The 25,122-nt window shown below is 39.9% G+C and overlaps 1 protein-coding gene and 1 pseudogene across 5 annotated transcripts in view; both read right to left on the reverse strand.

Moving 5' to 3' along the window:
* Positions 1–4,609: 4,609 nt before the first annotated feature.
* On the reverse strand, positions 4,610–5,393 carry LOC135702437 (uncharacterized; annotated as a pseudogene).
* Positions 5,394–9,223: 3,830 nt separating this feature from the next.
* LOC135702520 (YTH domain-containing family protein-like) overlaps positions 9,224–25,122 on the reverse strand; it is a 64,248-nt gene continuing 48,349 nt past the window's right edge. For 3 of the 5 annotated variants that reach the window (XM_065223593.1, XM_065223592.1, XM_065223594.1), the window contains 5 exons: positions 23,785–23,924; positions 22,432–23,714; positions 21,685–22,373; positions 21,209–21,618; positions 9,224–12,073 (listed from right to left, as the gene is read on the reverse strand). In XM_065223593.1, coding sequence (XP_065079665.1) covers positions 11,963–12,073; positions 21,209–21,618; positions 21,685–22,373; positions 22,432–23,714; positions 23,785–23,924 — 2,633 coding nt within the window. In that variant the 3' untranslated portion in view covers positions 9,224–11,962. Of the gene's footprint in view, positions 12,105–21,182; positions 21,619–21,684; positions 22,374–22,431; positions 23,715–23,784; positions 23,925–25,122 lie in introns of those variants that run through there. The other 2 variants (XM_065223596.1, XM_065223595.1) reach the window with 2 other exon arrangements.

Raw genomic sequence — 25,122 nt, forward strand, 5'->3', positions numbered from 1 at the left:
ATAACGAGGCATGTGGGAATAATTGATGTTATAATAGGCGCTTTGTATCGCGATTCGCGAATACCTACGCCGCTGGAACAATGCAAAACGAATGAATGAACGATTTCTGACAGCAAATGCAGAATGGTTGGATCAATTCATAGCAATTGGTGGAGCTTCCAGTTCCAGTTCAGGTTCGAAGCGTGGTCGGCCGAAAAAGGTTGCGATAGAAGGAAGCGTCGCAAAACAGAGAACCTGAGATGAGCTTGTAGTTCGAGCGAGTAATTACTTTTATTGGTTATAATTTTGTTTTTTGAAACTAGTATTGACGCATTTCGTGCCAAATCGTATTCGGATCTGACAGCAACCTCTCAGATTTCAATGAAACTTTCTTCAGTACTTAAGTTCACTTTGGTTAATCGAGAATTTCATATGAAAAGGGCTCATGATGCATTTCTCGCCAAATCGTATTTGGAATTGGCAGCACCCTCTCAGAGTTCAATAAAACTTTATGGATATGTAGACCATGTCAAAACAATATCATTCCATTATGCTGTTGTCTACTACTGAGGCAAAATCTGATAATATGTGTGAGAAAAAAGACAAGATTTTCCACATATCATTTATTTATATATTTTCAATGTTTTAAACCTATTTTCATACATGCTATTTTTCCTTTTTCCAATCAAGTTTAATATTTTTGGCTTACCTTCTGAATTAGAATACCTTTTTGCCGCTACTTTATCACCAGTTTTAGGTACAAAACTGTGGAATTTCTGTGTGCCAGATACTGTCTTTGTGCTATTATATAGTTCTTCGAGTTATTCTGACATGTCGATGTACTGTTCAGTGGATGTGTTCTCGAAACGTAGTTTTGTGATATTTTTATCTGTTTGTTCAACTGCCCAGTTGTATAATTCTCGTGGAGTTGTTATGGTGTTTCCATAATCTCGAGCAAGACTAGCTTTCTTTGCCACCAATGGCAGACAGAGTTCTTCAGTAAACTTGGCCTGCACGTTGATATACCTCGTCCTGGTTTTGGCACAAGCAATACTGGCAACAACTGTTTTTTTTTTTAATGCCGAAATATCTTCGGCAATCACTTATATCGACTTGAATTTGATAATAAGATTTCGGACCCTGTTAAAAGCTATTTCTAGTGGAGAATCCATTGATTCTGAAAAGTTTCAGAAATATGCCACAGACACGGCTACGTCCAAATCTATGACTGGTACAACTTGCCGACATCGGTCCATAAGTTGCTGATTCACGGACATTCGATAATTCACGAAGCATCAGTACCGATTGGCAAGCTTTCAGAGGAAGCTCACACGCTAACTCTAGAGTACCCATTAAGTGAGTATCTTGTTCACATTTTTAGAACTGGTTCTAAAATATCAAAAAAAGAGTATTTTCGTAATATTGAAAAAATGGGTACTTTTTCCCCTTCTTTAAAAACCTGTTCTGGAATAAAAATGACTAAAAAAGATTCACTATCGATTCAGTGCGAAAGTGACGGCATTTTGCAAGTGCAAATCAGTTATATTTGACGGGAGAAGAGATTTCTCATAAGATTGGTGCATGTGCATGCGAATAGGATTTTTTTTCTGACGATCGAGAAAATGGAAGCCCTAAAAGACCAACTGAACCCAGAAGAGTACGGAAAACTGAAAGGTAGAATATTTTTCGTTTATTTGGATTTTTCTGTAATTCATTCAGCAATATCTTGTTTTGTTTCCGGATCCACTGTGTTAGGTTCAGGTTATCTGAATCCTTTTACGTTACGGTGCTGGTGTGGCTCAATACAGCTTTCATTTAAAGCTTAGAAGGTCCACATCCTGTACTGTCACCCCCAGAAAGCTGGACAAGATAATGACCATTTGCCGGATGTTTGGGCGATGGAAGTCAAGCAAGTGCAGGAGGAGGATAGGATGGACGAGTATCCCATAAAAAATCCCTTCTATTACCGCAGCAAACCGACAAAAGCAAAGCTTAGTGAACTTGCATCGGCAGCTATCTATAATCTATAGATCAAATATTTCATTGATTTTTGCTGGAATTGTTTTAATAAAGAAAGTGATTTGTTTGATTATTTTAAGTTGAGCTTTGTGTGATGATTTTAAGATAAATTTTGACGTATTTATTATTGATGGTAATAGAGATTGCTAAAGCATGATTGTGTTAGTAATTTGTTTTCATCGGGAAAATTTTTAGCTCTGAAAGATTTTTTCCCGATGAAAACATTTCTCGTATACGTATACGCTACCTAGTGTGTGTACGATAAACGTCAGCAATCTCTATGAGTCCTAACGGCTTGTTTTTTTTTCTAAAAAATGGGTACTTTTTCCCCATTACTGAAAAACACGATGATTAAAAAATACTCATTTTATGAAGTACTCGTCACATACTCATTAAGGAGTAAAGTTGGTTTTACTCATTTCATGATTTAAGCCACTTTTCTTTGAAATGGGTACTTTTTTACTCATTAATGGGTACTTCGGGGTTAGCGTGCAAGAAAGTCTGAATAACGAGCTTCGGAGGATGCGCAATAACAATGCCTGGAAAGGATCACGAGAAAAAACTCTACGCGATGTATTTTTCGGATTGTCTTGGAGGCGAACCAGCCCCAGGCTGAAAGCCTCCCTAATAAAGATAAATCAATCAATCAATTTTGCGGATTGTTGGTAGCATCAGATCCGATTGTCACCAGTTTTCGGCATGAAACAGCTAAAGCGTCGAGGAATTTGCCTGAAGAGGTGAAGTCGTTATTAATTTTTGATAAGAAAAATTATAGTAAGCCTGAATTCGAGCCCAGCGATGAGAGCGATGACAGTTAAATGAAGCACATCAATATGGTTTGAGAGTAAATAAACGTATTTGAGGATAATAACCCTATCTTTTTTTTTCTAAGACATATCAAAATTTTCATCGTTAAACATCATCTCTATGAAAAGTGGACTAACAAAAATCAAAGCATCGCAAAATCCTTTTGTGTTACAAACTACCATGCGTCTCCACTGGTTTTTTTTTCTTGAAAAATAGTCTCCAAAGTTTTTTTTTTAATCATACCTTGGGGCAAAAAGGGGCAAAACAAGATGTACATTTCCAAAAAGTACAATAATTTTCCATCATTGTGCACTACAACCGATCTTTTCGAACTGTTTCAAAAAAATGTACAAGCTCCTTAAACATTAAAATTTGCAATTTTCTGCATGCCTTATCATTTATAGTCGAATGTAGAAAAGAGAAGGAAGACTTGTATTGGATAAATCGAATGGCAAACACAAGCTGGATGAAAACCCTTCAAATTAAAACCATTTTGATCCAAATCGGAAATATAGTTGAAAAGATATATCCATATCAATGACAGAGGTTTGCTGTTGTTTTTTTTTAAGCAAATTCTCACAGTATTTCTCGACCTCCTCACCTTTGAATAGCTGCTAAAAAAAATAATCTTCTTTATAATGTTGTGATATTGTGGGAAAACTTTATTCAATATGCATGTAAAAATAAAAAAATTCAAACCATTGAAAACCAAAAAATAATTTTTTGATTAAAGTCCAGCTTGGCGCCATTGTGCGACGGTCCGGCGATTCTATTTCACCACATAGCTAAGGCACGTTTCTGGCAAATAAAATATATTTCATTATTGTTTTGGACTTCGAAGAGGTAACATCTAGTTAGTTCCCTTATAAAAACGTATCACAAAACCATGAGGTTTTTAATCATGGTAATTTAATCATGTGATGTTGTTTTTGCCTTCATCCACATCCAGAGGGCCAGTCACTTGGGAATGGTAGGAAATGGTAGGAAACCATTTGGAAATGCATGAAAATTTTCGGTTTTTATTCATTATCGTAGAAGTCATCATTACTATGGTGATAGTTTATTTTTTTCCTTCTGTGAAAGCATGTTTAGTCTCCCCAACTTACGCGTGACTGTGTTAGGCGTTACACTATAGGCTCGCGTCCAACAGCATCTAGGACACCCACCAAATTGTTTTAGCCAACACGGCCGATGAGACTAACTTAGAGAGAGAATCACTGCTCACATGAAAGATAAATTATTCTAAAAACGCAAGTCACCTGCGTTTTTAGGCATTCAAGCGTAACTATTCAAATCGACGTATCTGATTTTGCAAACAATCATTTCAATCGATGATTTATGGCAACTGCTAGGTCACTCACAGAAACTAACAACCCCAGCTGGTAGAGGAAAGATTCCCCTACCTGATGATGGTGTTTGTTTGCGTGGGTGAATTAGCAGTTAAGACAAATCGTCGATTGAAGTGATTGTTTCTGTCCATAATCGCATATCAGTCCCATATGGATAGGAAATCAAGCAAAGATGGGACTGATATGCTATTATGGGTAGTTTACAAAAGCAGATACGAAGATTTGAATAGTTACGCTTGAATTTCTCTTTCATCTGAGTAAAAGTGAGTTAGTCTCATCGGTTGTGAATGGCATCAGCCGAAATGCCAATTAGTGCTGTGAAGAAGTCGTTATTATCGATAATATCGATATCGGTCATTGAAAATTTCGATATCGGATTTTGATTATCGATATCGGGTCCAATATCCGATAATAATTAAAAAATACACTTTAAAAGTACTCTTGCTTTCCGGCGTTTATTTTGCATTTTTAATCTTAGAAGCATCAACATTATGGAGAAAAATTATTCGATTAACTTTTTCAGGATCGAGACTGCTTCGAGACTCACTCAAAATTCGCCCTGTTTTTGAAAACAAACGCTCTGATGGCACCGAGGTTGCAATCCTTGGCAAAAGCTTCAGTGCCACCTGGTATAAAAAAGGAAATCTGCTCTGCTGCTGCTCCCAGTACCGAAAAATGCGTTCGCATTGTAACCCTTCGGTTGTTGTAACGTTGAACCATGCCTTCGTGGCAACTCCATACCCCATTATCGGTAGGGATCTTCCTCGGCGGCTCCTCGCCAACAAAATCTTCTTCATCAGATCCTTCAACTTGAGATAGGACCATGTGGATGATTATTTCCGTAGTGGCGTTGCGTTCATCGGCACTCTTGAAATGAACATCTTTAAATCGAGGATCCAGAAGCATACTTGGTCCATAAAGAGAGGCGAGGCTCGGTAGCTTCCAAATCGGGATTGGGTTTCTCTTAACAAGGATGCTTGGAGGTTTTTTTCCAACCGATGATACTGGCTTCATAGCAGTGATGCAATTGTTCAGGCAGTTTATGATAGGCAGCACCCGACTTATTGTCGCATAATCTTGACCGCTCAAATCTTCAGTTTCTTCATTAAGGGGCTGTAGTAGCTTGACGACTTCCTCCAGATTTCTTTTTCCCTACAATTTAACCATTTCTGAGGAGCAATCTTGGTCCGACATAATGATCTGCATGAAGTTGTACAGCTCTAGAAACCGTTTAACCATGATGAACTCCGAGTTCCATCTGGTAGGCACAAATGAAGTAATTTTCAGAGGTGTTCTTTTAGCATCAATCTGTAGCTTGTGCAGTTTATCTGTTGCGATTGTTGATCTCCGAAAAAAAGGCAACTATCTTCTTTACTTTATCTATCAGTTCTGATAGAGCGTTTGTAGTTTCAATGGATTTTTTCGCAACGAGATTGATTGCATGGGCTACACAGCCAATATGTTTATCTTCAGAGAATGTATCCGCAACAGATTTTAACATATTAGACGCATGGTCTGTAACAATCATGCCCACGCGTTCTTTGGGAATTGCCCAATGTTTAAGAACTTCCTCAAAGCAAGTTAAAATGCATGCACTATTGTGCCATTCATTCATGATATAAACGCCCAAGTCAATCGTTTGGAGACTTGTGGAAATTTGAGGGCTCAAAAAGTGACAAGTTACTCCCAAATAGCTCCTAGTAGTAAGGCTATCGGTCCAGATGTCGGCAGTAATGGTCAAGTCTTTATCTTGAATTTTTGTTTTGACACACTCGACCACTTTCGAATACTTGTCGTCAACTAGCTTTGTCATGAGCTTTCGGTTGGGAATTTTGTATTTAGGTGCCAGAATTTTCAATAAATTAACAAAGCACTCGTCTTCCACAATCGAGAACGGTTGATACCTAATCTTTCACAATCATGAATGCGATCGCTTCGTTAATTTCTCTGGTTTTCGGTCCATCATCTAGAATGTTAGAATTAATTTCCCATTATTAATAAAATAACATGAGCTTAATAATCGTGCTATAAAATATATTATTTGATAACTGGTTCTGCGTCATATATATAGAGGTAGTATACTACCATGGTTGGTATCAGGAAATAATCTGTCAAACTACTACAACAAACCAATACACAATACACAACACGACTTCTCGGAACGGCGCCGGTTATGTAGTGGTATGCGTGATTACCTCTCACCCCAGCAGGCCTGGGTTCAATCCCAGTCGGAGCCGCCGGGATGTTCTGAGGCATAACATCTCTGATCACGCCTTCCTTCGGATGGGAAGTAAAGCCGTTGGTCCCCGGTTCATGAGTTGATGGGTCGATAGGTAGGGTCCAGGTGTGGGAGCTGCCTTCCTGGCACGTCGGTAGCATTGGTGCTCAGCACAGAAAACAAGATCGACGGAAAAAAACAAACCAAAGGAAATTCTCACGACTTCTCGGATATTCTACGGAGTTCTTGAAAGATCTACGGTCCTTTCAGATATTTTACTGACTTTTTAAGTTCTACGAACTTCTCAAAAGTTCTACAGACTTCTAGGAAGTTCTACGGACTTCTATATATATGACTCAGAACCAATTATCTAATTTTTGCGGAAGCTTTTGAACGGAGTTAGACTGAAAACCTCCATAGCATAATTCCAAATTCGCGTCAATATTTAAAAACGAGTGAATTTTTAACCTCAAACTTATTTTAAAACAAAAAAATAACATAAAATACCTGTCCAAAGTTGCGTTTCTTTGAACATTCGATCTATTGTGGATGCCGATGTGGATGGTTCTGCATATACGAAGCTTGTACTGGGAGTAGGAGGTTGAGCCAAATCTTGTTCCTGATCCTGACACTTGAAGTCGAAAAATGTTGACATTAATGATTCATTGATTTATCCGATGTTTATGTCTACCATATACATTTATGTATTTATCCGATTTAAATGGTAGAGAAGTGAGCTTGAGCTTGAGCTTGATTGACCGCCCACGGTTGCTACTCTGTTACTGCCAGATCAGCTGTAATTACACAGAGAACCAATAGACGATGCTTGGCACTAGCAATCATCCTCAATGTGTAAAAACTGGTGATCTTAAATTAGGCAATACCAGCGCCGGCCGCGCCTGAACACAGGTCAAGAAAGGAATGGGAAGGATTGTGTTGACATGACACTCGCTTTGATGGAAGCCGAGAACACCTCTGCACTTCCACGAGGAATCACTGGGATGTTGGATAAGAGGGTTGGGTTTGCAGCAGGGTTCGTTTTGGTAAACGATAAGCTGAATTGATGTCCTAACGATCATATAACGCGAAGGAGCTTGGGACTAAACCCACGGTCTTCTGCTCAGTAAGCAAAAACGTTTGCCACTAGGCAGACGAGCACCTTTTTAATCACCGAGTTGCTGTTATTAACTTATTACCATGTAGTCATATTAACAAATAAAGCGATTGACGAATCTTGAATGTGGATGGGCCAACAACAACGAGTTTCGCAAAATACACGATACACAAGCGATTTTACAATAAATCTCTTTGATATGTAAGGACCTGGGACCGCGTTTTTCTGCTCAGTAAGCAGGCCACTGTAACCGACGATCTTTCAAATCCGAAAACTAAAAACTACGAAAAAGTACTTAGGACTTCATTAAGTTCCACTTTCACGCGACGTTCAATGACAGGGTTCTATCCAGGATTACATCTGAAAAATCCAAATCTGGCCAACGCCCACCTAAACCTGTTCTAATCCACCTGAAATGACTAACGAATAGAAGACTTTGACTACCCAGCCATGCAATAGTCTCATTCCGTGCCTTATGGCAACTTGATGATTCTATTGCGCTCATCTTTTGGCACCACCCAGGGGAGACTTGGTCCTGTACCCAATGCTTAACTTATCTCCATTCCACTCAGCTACTCGCAATTTCTTGTGATATAGTGGGCGGAATATTATTATATGAGACGATTCAATGCAGACGTCTTTCCAAATTTGGCAGATCGACAGGTAATCGGTGAGTTACCACGATAGTTGCTATTCAACAACTCGACAACGTCCCATCGTCAACGCCTGCTCTGAGAATTTCCCATTGCAGACGTCAACGAAATGACGTCATCGAGCTATCGATCAACTACCCTGGTTATCGCCTGGTACCTTATAGCCGATGCTAGGAGGCGAACCGGAAGAATCGATGAGCTACCTCTCCCCCCCGATTTAAATGGTAGAGTAGTGTGTCAAAAACTCAATAGTCGTCTCTTTCATTACTGCGTAATTGGCGTTGACGTTGACGGCATTAGCTCAGCCGGGAAACTCTCTTTGCACCATCTTCCCCTCCTTCACTTTCTGACATAAAATCGCCAGCAAAAAGAGTAATGCCATCATCGCCAATATTTATAAACAGTGCTACCAGCAAACCGATATTCAATTCAGATTATCGTCGATATCGGATTTTGAAATATCGGTGTTATCGTATCGATAATTTGGATCCAATATTTATCGATAATATCGGATTTATCGATATCGTCACAGCACTAATGCCAATAGGCAAGAATTCTTCAAAACTGCGCAACCAAAAAAGAGATCCTTCATATTTATTATCAATATGCCTTTTATTAGTTTTTTTTTTGTTCCTTCTTCTTCATCATTACAATTAGACTTTCCATCATTTTCTGTGTGATTTTATAATCCTTACCCTATGTACACATTCTCTCAACGGTGATCTGCTATTAGTTTGCATCATTCTTGTTGTTCTGCTGGTTTGGACACAGTTCTTTGCAATTGAATAGCATAATTGTTTTACAATAGTTAATTATTATTAATCTTCTCGTACTGTGTTGCTTCAGTTTTGTTTTCTTTCCATGTGTTCTTCTTTGTAGTTTGTTTGTTTGTTTTTTTTTTAAATCATCACTAAGTTTCTGTTCGCATACAGAATGTTCTTGTGTAGTTATCAGTTCATAAAAAAGTAAGTGTAATAATTAATAATTATAATAATGATTCTTTTTTCCGTTTTGTTTTTTTTTCTCTCTATACTTACGAAGCCTTTCGTTTTCGCTACAAATCCTATTTTAATCAACTTTCTTCCTTCCTATATACCAATTAAGCTTAGTGTTGTTCAAATTCATTTCGATACCATTGTTTCCTGTCGGGACAGACTTTCATGTTGCCTTTCTTTTCTTTTGTTTTCTTTTTTTATTCTTCAGTTAATAACCGTTGCTGCATCAGTTCTAGAATAAAAAGTAGTCGCTTTCTTCCAGTGGAACGAAGGGAAACAAAAGTAATCGCTCCAGAGCAAATCCTTGTATGCTAATGACAATTATTGAGAACGTGTTACGTAGGTGTGTGTTTGTGTGGTGTTTCTGATTTCTCTTTACGGAAAAAAAAGCATCATGTTTCCAGTTAGTAGGTAATATTTGATTTATCGATTTCTATTTGATTCCCTAAACTCGTTATATCTAACATTGATAGTAAATGTTGATGCTTTTGTATTTTTTTTTATCTGCTGCACGATTTATGATTTTCGCTAATTTATGTTCTAGATCATGCGCGTGTTTTCTTGTTTTTTCGCTCTTTTGTTTCAGTTAGTTTCTTTCGCTTTGTTTTAGACACAGCTAATTTCTCAAATATTTTGTGTAGGTTTCTACGTTTGTTTCCTTTCATTTAGGTTATTTTGAACTCAGAGTCTCGCTTTATACTATGCTTTTCATAATATTCAGTAAATCTTAATATTATTATACGAAAAAAAAACATTAGAAAGTTCTTCTTATAAACACCTTTGAACCGATGAATTTGAACAGTGATTTTCTTGGCTAAATGTCAATTAGTTTAATTTGTTTAATTCGTTTTTCGTTAGTTAGTTTTCTTCTTCTTTGCGTTAGGGTAGTGAACATGGTATTTAAGAATGTATTAGCACAATTTTGCTTACTCTTGACTTTTTCTTCATCGAGGGGAAAAGAACTAAAGCGTATCGAAAAAAGAACAAAAACACCATCGTTTTCGTTACCTGCTAGCGCTTCCAGCGTCCAACTTCCCCGCTGATGGCCGCAGAGCCGGATCGATGATGGGGCACTGAGTTCGCATTTTCTTCTTCTTCTTTTTCTATCCACCAACACCACTTTCTCGCACTTTCGATTCCGGATTCCTCACACTATCACTCTCACAGTAAACTAGTAATCAACATGTGTAGTATCACAAATAGGTTTCCACTTGCTAAAGAGTGTCCATTTCGTTCGGTAGAAAACATGTCCATTTTAGCTTTCAGATTCGCTTCACGGAACTTGATTAGGTGTCCATTTTTTTGTTGCACGCACATTTCGCTTCGGCAGGAAGCCGGTTTCCCCTTTTCCCTACTGGTTGCAGTTTGTTCAGGAAAAATGAACTATTATTCTCACAGACTACATTTTGCAATGACGATGAATTTTTCAACTGTTACGGGAATATGTGTTGTTCATTGTTTTAAAAATTGCAGACACAAACACTAAAGTTATTTAAAACGAAAAGTCATCAACAAATAAAAAAAAAAAAACAATACATCGCTTCTTTACAAAAGAAAAGAAAAATCTTGCTTGAACTACTTAATACTTGGCAATTTGTTCACGTGTCTTTCTGTTGTTGTTTTTTTCAAGGGTACTACTTTCTTCGCTCAGTCGACATTTACGTTAAATCTTGTTTTGGTTCTTTGGAAATACACACACACATTTTTCAGTTTAGTTTCTTCTTCGGCAGTCTTTCTCGGAGCTCGTTGAGTATCTCGACTAATTTTACACTGTTCGAAAGCACTTGCACTTGGGTGTCTCTTTTTGCCTCTGCCTGCCACCGGAGGAGGCGATCCATTTGAATGTCTCACCAAAATCTCACAAAATCATCATCATCATCATCATCACCACCGTCCAGCAGCGGAGACGCGCACAATTGGGGAAAAGCGGCGAGTTGGGGAGAAAGAGAGATAGAGAGAGAGAGATAGTCCCGGGTGGTCGTAGCGTCCTCCCCTTGATCCTCTGCAGCATAACTTATAAAAAAAAAACCTTCCTCGTCATCCGAGATCAGGAACGGCTTCCGAAAACACAAACGAAAATCAAAGCAAAAACTGTGCATTCATTCGTTTACTTTATAGGTTTTTTCCTGTTGATGTTGGACTATTATCGTGTTGTAACTAACGGCAGCACTTTGTTTAATTTATTACCTTGTTTCTTCATCTTGCATTGGATTCGATTGAAAGTAGAAAATTAAAGCATATTAGGAATATTATAATCTGTGTTAACATTCGTGATAATACAAAGCAAAATTACGATTTCACTTCTTTGATTACCATTTTTGTTGTTGCTTCTAGGGGATTATATACGGTTTCTGATTTCCATAATAATTCAACAAGTCATAATCATAATTCTTGTCGTATTTGTTTTTAAGAGCATTCTTTTCTTAACTTTTATTAAATATTTGTTTTGTTTTTGTTTTCTTGTATCATCATAAATCGATATATATATATATTAGATTTGCAACTTTATCTCTTCCATCAACGTCCTCCTTTTATTCGTTCATCATTTATCAAACCTAGCAAATAGAGTTCTCGGCTTCTACCTCACCCGCGCTTTGAACAACAGAACTTCATTACTTATCATCATAGATTTCCGCGTGCTGTATTTTCTTAATTTATCTGTATCATTAATACGTGTTTGTTTGTCTGTCTGTCGCTACCTATTAGTATAAATCAATCAAGTGTTTAAAAATGTATGTTTTCGCAACATTATGATCATCATCATCATCATCATCATCACCGCCGCTGTTGGATTTGAGCGATAAGCACCATCTTTCGATAGAAACGGTCTACTGTTGCTGCTCCGATTGCTGGTGTTGTTGCTGTTGATGAAGCCTTGGAGCGCCACCCCGAAGGATACCGCGACCGCCGCCCTTCTGCTGTTGTTGGTCATTGCGGCCCTGTGAACGAGATGTACCGAGAATCTTATTTCTGTGAAATAAAATTTCGACGGCGAAAGGAGGAAAGGAAGAAGATTTAGAGAAGACGGAAAAAGCAAATCCAGAAGATACCGAATAATGCAGCAAAAGTCGCAGGTTCTATGCAGCGAATTACGAAGGATTTGTACTGTTGAAATGTAAAGTTAACCAAGACTATAGAGATGAACCAGCCTAAGGCTGAAAGTCTCGTTAATAAAGGAAAAAAAAAAAAGTTAACCAAGAACATTCGAGTATCACAATAACTAAGTTCAGTATCACTTATAAAGTATCGCGGAATTTTAACAGAAATTCCGCCAAAAAAAATACGTAGCTGTTCTAGAACCCATCTTATTTCCAAGAAAAAACTACAAATTTATTCTACAAAAAAATCTGTGATGTAAAGTTTTAATCGCAATCGACTTTGACTTTTTCCATTATTATTGCAACATTTGATTCATATTTGGTTCAAGATTTGTTTGGTATTAAAATTATAATTCTAGATAGAGCTGGAATCAGGGCGTAACAGCTTTGGTAAGCAATTACTTCTCTCAATAATTTCTTGGAATTCAAGGCACGCCCAAACAAACCAACATAACCATCGGGTAGAAAAAGACTTCCCCTACCCGATGGTGATGTTGATTTGCGTGGACGAGCCTTGACTTTGTAGAAATCATCGAGAGAAGAAATTGTTTACAAAAGCCGTTACGCCCTAATTCCAGCTCTATCTAGAATTATAATTTAGAATTTTATAATTGAAAATTGGCCAAACTTCGAAATCGAAACCAACGAATCCTGGTGAAGATAGGCACTCATCTTATTTCCTTTCAAAGGTAAGGGAGCAGATGAGTGTCGAAAGATCATATATGATTACCTTTGTATGGGTCTCCTCTCATTGCTCAATCCCAGGCAATGAGAAGGCGGACTCTCTCGCGCGTGCAGGAAGGCGAATTTTATGACAGGCAAATTTCACACCATGAATTTTACCATATAGTGCGTCAAAGTACCCTCTGGAGTTAGCAAACCGATTGAGACACTGGAAATCTTGGACGGTGGTTACATTCAATTATTTCTAATGTTTCTTCGAGAGCGTGGTTTAAAGGCTTGGGCTTAAGTCATGACTTCATTCACGCGATGAGTAGACTTATGTCCAACCACTACTCGCTAGATGCGCATCTCCATAGAATAAACCTCGAGGACAGCAACATCTGTCGGTGTGGAAACGGTTACAATGACATCGATCACGCAGTTTGGCAATTTACGGATAATGACGTTGCCAGAGAGCGACTTCCCTGCGCTTCGGTCAGAGAGCGTATAGGGCGTCGTTGTGCCAATTTGGTCGTGGCACATTTCGAGTATGAGAGAGTAATTGCAGTTAGATCAAAAGTGCCTGAGAAAAATGCAAATACTTTCGCAGATTACCCGAAGTTTCGATAGTGAAGGTATGATCACATACAAGCAGACATAACACTCTTAAAACCTTCATCGAAATTGTTTTTAACGGTCAATTTAGATGTTTCTTAGTTGGTAGTACCGCCACTTGTGGTGCACATAATCAATTCCCTAGCGTTTGCTGTTTACACACTACAACCATCTGTTGAGTGTATTGCCCATCAAAGTATATAAAACAGATGGCGGTAGGGTTCACAATGATAAATGTTCAATGTGTTGGGTCTGCTTGTCTGTGATATAACATGGAGGTAACGTTAGGATAAAATCAATACATTGACGGCCATATAAGTACCCAAGTAACCATATACTCGCAATATAGCTTGTATATTCTTACTTTGCTTGACTATGGTTAGTTGGGGAATCTGATGAAACTGTCACTTCTTGAAACTGATCCCTTTCGTATTTCTTTCATTCTCTTTTCGCACATGGAGCGCTCGGTGGAACAGCGACTTTGGACGTGAGCCTCGTCCCAGATCACCATGGCAATTCATTTCAATTCAATGAAACCGACCAAAAAAGGCGGAATCATATTAGAACCAACCAAGGACGATCTACGGAAGGAAATTGCCGGTGAAGCACGGAATGAAATACGAAGCGTTAGAGAAAAAGTCCAAGGGATTCCAAAAGAAGTAATCAACGACGGCGAAAGAGCAGAATATGGTGAGAGCTTTCCAATTATTAAAAAAATATATATATCAAAATTAAACTAAATACATGCCAGGTTTGAAAAAATATATTTTCGAACCTGGAAGCGTGTATGTAATACCAATATCCATTTGATAACGGTGATGCATACATGCGGGGCTTATTGTAAGTGAAAGTAACCTCGGAATGGGCGTGACTCTCCAGACATTCTGAAATGGGTTGCTGGATCTGCAATAGAGCTATCACCTTCTAACTCCCGGACTAAAGCTGTCTACAATGACCATAAATGCGACATTGTAGAGAGAGTTCTTCCATAATAACACTGCCGGCCAGTGGGGGTTAGATTGAATACACAAACACACACACACACAATGACGTTGCCAGAGAGCGACTTTTGAATACCCTCGAGGATTAAGGAAGACAACCCGATATCCCTATTAGAAACGTGATATATGCAGTTAATTTATGTGTTTCTGCAAATGTCTACTATAAGAATTTAATTCGTTGTATATCTTTATTAGTTTTTGTAAGAACTTCTACAATGTACTGTAATTTGTACAATAATACTCATATTACTCATATTACTTTAAACAATCGTCACGTCGGTCATAGCTTGTTATGATTGCCTAAACAATGCATAAAGAGCAAATCGAAACATTGAACGTCGCGTGATAGTGGAATTTAATCAAGGCCTGAATACTTTTTCGTAGCCTTTTGTTTTTGGATTTGAAAGATCGCCGGTTGCAGTGGCTTGCTTACTGAGCAGAAAAACGCGGTCCCAGGTCCTTTCATATTAAAAATGTATGGTAAGATCGCTTGTTTATCGCGTATTTTGCTAAGCCTAAAAAATCAAAACGTGACAAAGGTAGAACAGCTTAAAACGAAGCGCAACGGCGTGGTAAGTGCAACAAACTCGTTCATCATAACGTTCAACAGTGTAAATGCCCCCAAGTATGTGAAGGTAGGCTTCGTACGAATTGCTACTAGGCCGTTTTACCCTCGGCCAATGCGATGCTTTCAGTGTTTTCAATGCGGACACATCGGCAAAGCGTGCAAAGGAGAAAAAAGGTGCTACAACTGCAGTAAATCGTTCCATGGGGATTCATGTGACAACACTCCCCAATGCATAAATTGTGCTGACAAAGAGCAACAACAACAACACCGGCCTACAAGTAACAGCTGTCCAGTATGGAAAAGGGAAAGTACCATAATGAAGATCAAGGTTGATCAGAACCTAACATACAGAGAAGCAAAACAAAAAGTGGAAAAATCGGAAAAAAATGATTACTCTGAAGCGCTTAAGAAGAATCTGGAGACCAAATTTGAAGATACATTGAAGAAGAGGGAAGAATGGTTTCTCGCTGAATTGAAGAAACGAGATGAAAAAGAGAAGGAAAGGTTGGACCAATACAAAAATCACTTCAAAAAAATGGAAAAACAGATGAACGAGTACAAAATGGAGTTAGAAAAGATCAAAAGTCAATATCAAGCTGAACATGAAAAAAGGGCAGAACTTGAGGATCAAAATAAAGCCCAAGATTTGACTATTCAAAAACTTAAAAAAAAAACTTAAACTATACGCCGATTACGGGGACTACAAAAGCAGTCGAAAAACCAAGCAACATGAAAGTATCGGGGCCTCCCCACCTAGGAAACGAGGAAGTAAGCGAGGCAAAGAAGATAAACAAATTGAACAAGAGGAAAATAGTGACATGGAAGTTCAACAAATATCGGAAGAAGAGGATCAAAGCGATGAACAACACTGCGAACAAATTAATACAAGACACAGAGTAAACAGCAGGTAACCCCTCAACAAAAAAAAAACAAAATGCAAAGACCCAAAAAAACAAGTATCATAACATGGAATATTCAAGGATTACGCACCAGTAAACAGGAGCTAACAATGCTAAACAATGAAATTGAACCACTAATAATATGTTTACAAGAAACCATGTGTAAAACTGACGCACTGGCAACCATTGGAGGATACAATGTAATACACCGAAAAAGGCAAACCAATAACAGAGCAGCCGGAGGAATAATAACTGCCATCAAAGAAGGTATAGATTATAAAGAAATAGCAATCGACACACCGATGGAAATAACTGCTGTTAAAGTAGAACATCCCATTAACGCCACTGTAATAAACGTATACTTACCGCCAAACACAGTTATAGATAAAAATGAAGTCGTACGAATCCTATCGAAGGTACAAAAGCCGTATATCATGCTAGGAGACATGAATGCACACCACTACTTATGGGGAAGCGAATTTATTAACGCTAAAGGGAAAGTTCTAGAAGAAGTATTCGACGAAATGGAACTAACAGTGTTAAATGACGGAGAATATACATATATAAATAACGCAACAGGGAAAAGATCATGTATCGACTTAATCAGCTGTACTAACAACTTAGCAGGAATAATAGACTTCGAGGTACACGAAGATACGCAGGGAAGTGATCATTTTCCGCTCGTGATCACCCTACCAGCAAACTCAGAAATCAGTAGCAGCACACAAAACTGGAAAATAGACGAAGCTGACTGGGTTCAGTTTACAAATACAGTCTTTTTTAGAAGCAGAACAACAGTAGAAGAACAAATTGAAGAAATTACAAAACAAATTATTAAAGCAGCTGACAAATCCATACCGAAATCAAAAGGATTCCCGGGTAAAAAAAGAGTCCCGTGGTGGAATGCTGAAGTTTCAAAAGCCGAAAAACACTCAGAAAATTAAAAAAACAAAAATACTCTCGGAGAAGAAAGACAACTCGCATTACAAAAGTTTCAGACCAGAAGACAGGCAGCGCGAGACCTAATCAGCAAAGCCCAAAAACAATCATGGGAGGAATTTGCAAATAGTTTCACAGCAAGCACCCCTATAAAAGAAATTTGGACCAATCTCAGAAAGATACAGGGCAAATACAGTAAACCAACCATCAGACAAATCAAATTTAATGGTCAGGTAGCAAACGAGAACAAAGGAATTGCTGACCTTCTAGCCAAGGCCTTCAAAACTGTATCTAGTAACGAAACGTATGATAAAGAATTCATTGAATATAAAAATAAAATGGAAGAAATACCTTTAAACGTACCTGAAAATCCAGCTGATGAGTATAACAAACCCTTCAATCAAACTGAACTAGAAGCAGCAATGGAAAACCTCAAAGGAACATCACCAGGACCTGACAACATTCATAATATGATGATCAAAAACCTTCCACCAGACTGTAAACGGATCCTTATAAATACCTTCAACAGGATGTGGAACGAAGCTTACTATCCAACCCTTTGGAAAACAGCAACGGTAGTACCCATTTACAAAGGCAAGGGCGAAAGATCAAACCCAGATAATTATAGACCAATATACCTAAATAGCTGCTTAAGCAAAATCTTTGAAAGGATGATAAACAATCGTCTGGTCCATATCTTAGAGTCCCAAAACCACCTGTATGAACATCAATATGCTTTTCGAAAAGGCAAATCGACTACGGACCATCTAACTATGACCGAAGAATTCATTAGAACGGCTATGAGCAAAAAAATGATTACGCAAGCAGTTTTCTTGGACATCAAAAAGGCCTATGATACAACCTGGAGACGATTAGTCTTGAACGAGCTATCCCAAAAAGGGGTTGGAGCTTCATCCCAGCTTCATCCCAGACGGAGTAAAAATACTAATCTATGCAGATGATGTCATCCTTCTAGCAACTGGTACAAACGCCAAAATAACAGAACATCTATTACAAACCACATTAAACAAAATACACCACTGGGAGATGAAAACAGGATTCCAAATTTCGGCGGAAAAAAGTGCAACAATAATTTTCAGAAACCCTAAAAGCAGAAAACCAACGAACCTTGATGGCCTAATACTGAATGGACGATTAATTCAACATAAAAAACACCACAAAATACTGGGTGTAATTTTTGATCAACATTTAAAATTCAGAGAATATGTAGAAGAAACGAGATCATCCGGTTTACAAAGAGTACAGATTCTAAAATACATCGCAGCCAGACAATGGGGTGGTGACACTAAAACACTTACTCAATTATACAAAGCTACAGTATTGGAAAAGTTGCTGTACGCCGCACCAACAATAACATCCATCAACAAAACCTGTATACAACGACTTGAAACAGTGCATAACGAAGGCCTAAGAGTAATATGTGGAGCATTCAGAACAAGTCCCATCATCAGCATTCAATCGGAGACAGGCATCCCTAACCTCAAAACATTACTCAACCAAAGATTAGTAACACATTTTGCCAAAAAGAGAGCAACTCCAGAAAGCTTTCCCCACACACCTCAAACCGATACCCGCACAGAGGATCCTAGCAGCTACAGTTCCGGAGAAATGTGGAATGAATCACGAAGCCCAGACCCCAACACACCGGAAATAAGGGCAGCTGATGTGATGAACAGTATTGACCTAACACTACCCACGATTAAGTTCCTAACGGTACAAAAAATAGCACCCTGGAATAGAAAACCAATTATTATAGATAAGCACCTCTGGCACCTAAGCAAAGAGAATGCAAAACCCCCAGAACTGGTTCAAGCATTCAAAACCCGGAATAGTTCTCTATACAAATTTCATCGTGCAATATATACCGATGGATCCAAAAAAGATGGCAGAACAGGCTACAGCGTAGTGACTGCAGGCTTAACTATACGTAAAAGAATAAGAAACTTGAGCAGCATATACACAGCAGAAAGCCTCGCCATAATTGAAGCACTGAAATGGATTGTCCAACAGGAAACAGCCGGAGCATATATCATTTATACGGACTCCATAAGCGCAATAACAACACTGGAAAAACAAAAAATCTCCAGCGTCTGGAAAGACGAAATCATCGACCTCTATAATAAGGCAGCACACAATCATTCATGTGTAACTTTTGGCTGGGTCCCTAGCCATATCGGAATAATTGGAATTGAAAAGGCAAATACGGAAGCCAAAAAATCCCTCAATACTACGGAAATAATAAGTGCAATAGACATACAAGACGCCAAGGCATTTATTAAACAAAAATTCCTAAATAAATGGCAAGAAGAATGGACTAATACCACCGGAAACGCTCTACGTGAAATAAAAAACGTCATTACTCCTTACAAACAGTCCATGACAGGCAACCGTAAACAAGATGTAATGATGACCAGACTTAGAATCGGTCATACTCTTCTCACCCACAAGTACAAGGAAAATCCACCCAAATGCCAATTCTGCAACTCCAATTTGTCTGTCAAACACATAATAGCAAACTGCCCAGGTCTCGATCACCTAAGAACTTCAATTGGAATTTCAACAAGCTTAAGGGAAGCACTGGCGGACGACAGGGAGAGTATGGAAAAAATAACACTGTTCTTCCAGCAAGCTGGGCTAGCTAAGCAAATTTAATAAATCGTCGAAACATCAAAACCGTATCGCGCCATCATCATTTATTAGCTCGGTCACCCAAAATGCCAGCTATAAAAATCCCCATCGATCGGAAAGAGTCAATAGTCATACATCAAACTCCAGTCAACCATCATCATGGACAACAGCGACTCCAAGGACCAAGAAGTGCAGCAGATAGGTGACCAACAGGTTACTGTCATTGAAAACCAGGAGGTGCATACGGAGATGCACTCCCAGCATGAAGCGAAGCTGTGGATCATCATAGGCATGCTGACCTTTATCATCGCACTCAACCTAACAAAAATTGTAATCAACAAATGTCGGAAGGAGGCATACAAAGCAGCGCGGTCTATGGCGGCGGCTCAGAACGTATAAAATCGGTGGTTCACCAAGAACAGCAAAAATACCAAAAGTGAAGATTTGCAATGTAGACCAACAACAAAAAAAAAACGAAGAATAACAAAAGTGAATCTATATAATGTACTATAACTCTAAAGTCACAAGACCCGAATGACAACAGTTAAAAGGTCTTTAATAAAAAAAAAAAAAAAAAAAAAAAAATCTACTCGAAGGTAAAATTTTGTCAGACACAATTAGGTGTAACATCTAGTAAGAGACGCACATACCTTTTTGGTTGATACATTTTGCAACAACTAACAAGGTCTAGCTCTACAGAAATGGATTTTTATCAACCCTAAGGATATCAGTTCAACTCAGGAATATGGGAGTTAAATTTACATTAGACCCAAAATAATCGAAATATCCTTTTATTTGAGTAACTTTTGCTCAACTTCCAAAAATGCAACTACAAGCATTGAGCAACCACAAGTTCGCAACTCTATTTAAAAATCGAAATGAACAACCATCCTCAAACTCCACCGAATAATTAAGTTGTTTGAAACTATCGAAGCCAGTCATATTTTTTAAAGTGATTCGATGTGAAATTCTTATTCTTGGTCTCTACAAGGAATCACCTTAATAAGTGGCGAGGACATATTTTCTTGTATATGAATAAAACTCCCTGAGATTCCCTGATTTTCAAGGTCCAAACATTAATAATTGTCCAAATAATGGACTTGAATGTCGTCTACATTACGAAATTTAAAAAAAAAAATCAATATATTAGGGATTCCATCAACACCAATTACACAGTTCTGGTCTGTTTGCAGCACTTCTCTTAACACCGGCTTTATATGTTTTCGAACTTTTTTTTAGAACAAATAGCATGTGTTTATGAAATACTCTAAAAATACAAATCAAATTATGGCGTTCATTTTTTTAAAGCATTATTAGAGTTATTTCTAACCACTTATGGACTAGTTCATCACCAAATATGGCGTTAAGCGTCAAAAGCTCAAAATTGTCGAAATGTAACATGGAACAGTTATCCATCCACCGGCAGTATATCAAGAATTGCAGCGAATTCTCCGTCAAAGAATAGTCGGGTAAACAAAAGACACACCAAGCGGTGTTAAACGTCAAACTGCTTTACTGCCATTTATATATTGGTATAATCCAACTCGCTTGCATTTTGAAACCTTTGATACATAATATCTTCCAAATATAAAAATAAAATAAAAAGTAGCACTAACCCTTGTTTGACACCTTAGTTACCCACCCGATAGTGGTCTCTCGATTCCCCTCGATATCCACCACCGCCACCGCCGCCTCCGCCATTGTTGTCCGCTCCATCCCGGGAGCCTCCCCCATCGGAATCCAATCTACGATCCATGCCGCCCCGTGATCTATAACCGCCATCACTTCCACCGTCACGGTAGTCACCCCGTCCACGGTTGTCATCCCCCCGGCCGTAGTAATCCCGATTCGGTCGGCCGTAGCTGCGCTGGTAACCGCCACCACCCTCGTGGCCACCATCCCTCGAGTAGTTGCTTCCGCCATCCCGATCATCTCCACTGTTGCTTCCATTGCCGCTAATGTTGCTGTTGTTGTTTCGTCTGTCGTAGCTCTGATAGCCGCCACCGCCTCCTCGGCCACCGTCCTGGTTGTACTGGTTACGGTTATAACCACCTGAAATAAGGATTTTGTTTTCGGATTTCCTAAATTGAACTAACTGAGTAACCTTATTCAACTCACCATAGCTTTTATTGTAGCCCCCTCCGCCGCTGCCGGTGCCACTGCCACTATGATAATCTCTTCCATAGCCGCCCCGGTTGTAGCCATCGCCGCCACCATCACGATCGTTATACTTGTTGTAGCTGTTGTTATACTTGTTCGGTCCATCGTATCCTCCTCCGTACTGCTGCGGTCGATACGACGGTTGCGTGTCACGAACGTCATGCTTCTTGGTGTTCTCCTCCAGCTGACGTTTCTCGTAGTGGATAAAGTCATCGAATATCGACATCGTGTGCTTGTAGCTGTGGATGATCTTCAATGCCTGGATTCCCTTCGCATTGGGCACCTCCTGGGTGTCACGCGAGTTCGTGATGGGCTTGTTTTCGTTATTTTCCAGCACCACCCTTCGCAGCTGCCCGTTCGGGACGTCCTTGACGTAGATCCAGCGCACCTTAAACGTGCCCTTCCACTTGTCCTGCGACCAAACGCTCGATACGGAGTTGTAGTCCACAGCTGTCATCATCTGCGCTATACCGCAGAAATGCCCAGATCCGTTGACAGAGAAGAACAGATACACCATGCCACCTTTTTCCTCGCGTTCGCGATACGCCTGATCCAATCGCTGGTTGCCGTGTTCAGTTGAGCACCAGATCTCGTACTTGATGCTACGGTGGATGTCGTCCTCCGAGTACGATTTGATTACGAAGAATCTGAAAGTGGTTAGGAAGAAGGTAAGGATACGCCGACGGAATGAATTGGAAAACTTACCTGGCTAAGTGCGCCGTATCCAGCATGTCTAGATTGGTCGGATTATAGTTGTTTTTGGTCTGCAGCTGGTTGAGAATTGGGGCTGCATTTGCCGCGGCGGCTTCCCCGCCGCTCGGTGTAGGAGAGACAGGTGGTTGCATCGGCGGCTGTTGCTGCGGCGGTTGCTGTTGTTGCTGCTGCTGCTGCTGTGGCGGCGGCGGTTGAACAACAGCTGGTTGTGGTGGTGGTGGTGCTTGCTGTTGTACTGGTGTTACCTGCACTGGTGCTGGTTGTTGAGACGCCTGGTTATCTTGATTATAATTGCTAGGACCATTGCTGGGTCCTCTTCTGTCTTCTTGAGGCATGCGATGCTGTGGTGGCGGTTGCTGGTAGCTTCCGCGTTCATTCGGCTGGTGTTGCTGCTGCTGCTGCTGCTGCTGATGAGCCGGTGGTGGTTCATGATGGTTTTGATTCTGTCTCGGATGCGACTGATGCTGCTGCACCGCTGGTGGCTGATGATGGTATGGAGGGGGCTGATGGTAGCCTTGACCTCCCTGTTGGTTCATCGATGGAGGCGGCCCAGAGTAATTACCGCGGCTGTTCTGCTGCGGTCCCTGCTGGTACTGCCGATGATCGGACCGCTGCGAATGATGCTGTTGAGGCATCATACCTCCTCCGGATTGATTCGGTTGTTGTTGCGGTTGCTGCGGTTGCGGTTGGGGAGGCGGATTCTGCGCCTGACCCGGCGTTGGCCAGCGTGAATTCTGCACTCCCGGTGGTGGTCCCATGTTTTGTTGCTGATACTGTTGCTGCTGCTGCTGCTGATGGTGAGGATGGTGACTACCGCTACTGCCGCCCCCGTGGCCACCCCCGCCCATCGATGAGGCATTGCTGGGGCCGCCTTTGCCACCGGCTAACGGTGGTTCGGCTAACGGTGACGGTTCAATCACCGGCGGGGGAACGATCGGCGGCGGAGTCGGCGTCGGCACCATCGCGCTAGGTCCGTTCTTGGACGGCGAGTCCCAGGTGCCAATATCCATGTTGTGCTTGCCAGGAACCATCGGTGGTGGGGGCATTCCCGGGCCCTTCTTCTTCACCGTTGTACTCGTGGTGTTCACTTGCGGTTTAGCCGGTTGGGATGCAATCGAAGCCCAGGTCATCTTTTTGGGAGCTTCCTTCTGCTGCTGGTGATGTTGATCCGATTTGGATAGTGAATTGCTGCCGTGGGAGGAGGATTGATGGCTAGCGTCTCTGTTGTGGCGCATCGAGCCGAGGCCGAGTCCCTGCATTCCTTGCTCAACATTCTGCGGAACGGAAAAAAGTGAGTTAATTTTTCAAGCAAATAAACATACCTATTATAGAGCGAACTCTTACCTTAATTCCATCGTTGTAGGCTCCCTGATTCCGGTTGTAGTAATCATCGTACGGCTTTCTTTGCGATTGACCTCCGGCACCAGCACCAGCGTGACCGTGGCTCACTTGTTGCGATCCCCATGAGTTATTGTAATCATTTCCTGGTTTTCGAAGGGTGAGAGATAGGAAGGGAAAGTGAACGGTTCGATTAGTTCAACGCTCGGTGTACGGGATTTTGAAAAGATCGGGCATCAATAATCGGAGTGCGTGGATGCGGAATGGAACGAAGTGCAATCAACAGAAGAAAACTATAACCGGTGTCGAAATGAGACAATGAAACAGCTGTGGTGGTGTCGGTGTCGGTGTGTGAGTGTTTGTGTAGAATGCGAGTATTGAGTCGTTGAGTGTGGAAAATGTTGTGTACCAAAAGGACTGTTTTGACTATCTGAAAACATGGGAGGGCGTATTCGTTCTGTGTAAAAACTGAACCAGACTCCCTTGTTGTTGTTGTTGTTGTTGTTGCACGAATGGAACCATTGGAAAGAACTCAGAAGGCATTCCAAACCTCAAATACCGCCAATAATTAGCTTCAAGGGATAGTAGTAGTAGGGGCTGCTTATAATATATGTAGACAGTTTAAGGGAGGGTTGGGGGTGGGTGTTGATGAGCGTTTAAATTAAAAAAAAAAATGTATGGATAACTGTCTACGGTTTAAGGTCAGTCAAGGCAAATGAAAAGTTGTACTTGTTTTAAAAGTTGTGCTTGTTTTAATAAATATTTATGGATCAGTCACTTTCACTGTAACTGAAAGGTACCCATTCATAAGTACAATTTCACCCATTTTGAAATAAAGTAGGTTAACCCATTTAATGGGTAAACAAGTTAAACATAAATGAGTAATTGTTTACCCATTTAATGGATTAACCTACTTTACTTAAAAATGGGTGAAATTGTACTCATTAATGGGCACTATAAAGTTAGAGGGTTGAGAAGACCTAGAAGGAGTTTAACAAAACGCTCAGTTAATTTTAGGAGTACCGTAAGTGGGGGTGACATTGGGCTAAAAGATCAAAATGTTTCGTCCCCTTCCTTACAATATTCACATTTTAACAAGGAAAACCATTTTAAGCATATGAATATATGCATCAATGATATATTTACGACTGGCATGCAGTGGCGTCGCCCTAACCTAAATCTACCTGTTCGACAACTCTCAAAACGTAAACGAATAAAAAAAAAATTACTTCCAATGTATACAAATCGCGAAACTAGAAAAGCCTGTATCTGTATCTAGCCTAAACTGATTTGAATGTAAAAAAAAAAAAAAAAAAAAAAAAAAAAAAAAAAAAAAAAAAAAAA

This window comes from Ochlerotatus camptorhynchus, unplaced genomic scaffold (assembly GCF_037179485.1).
Source record: "Ochlerotatus camptorhynchus isolate MF236.1 unplaced genomic scaffold, CSIRO-AGI_Acam_v1.1 ptg000193l, whole genome shotgun sequence".
Classification (NCBI taxonomy): Eukaryota; Metazoa; Arthropoda; class Insecta; order Diptera; family Culicidae; genus Ochlerotatus; species Ochlerotatus camptorhynchus.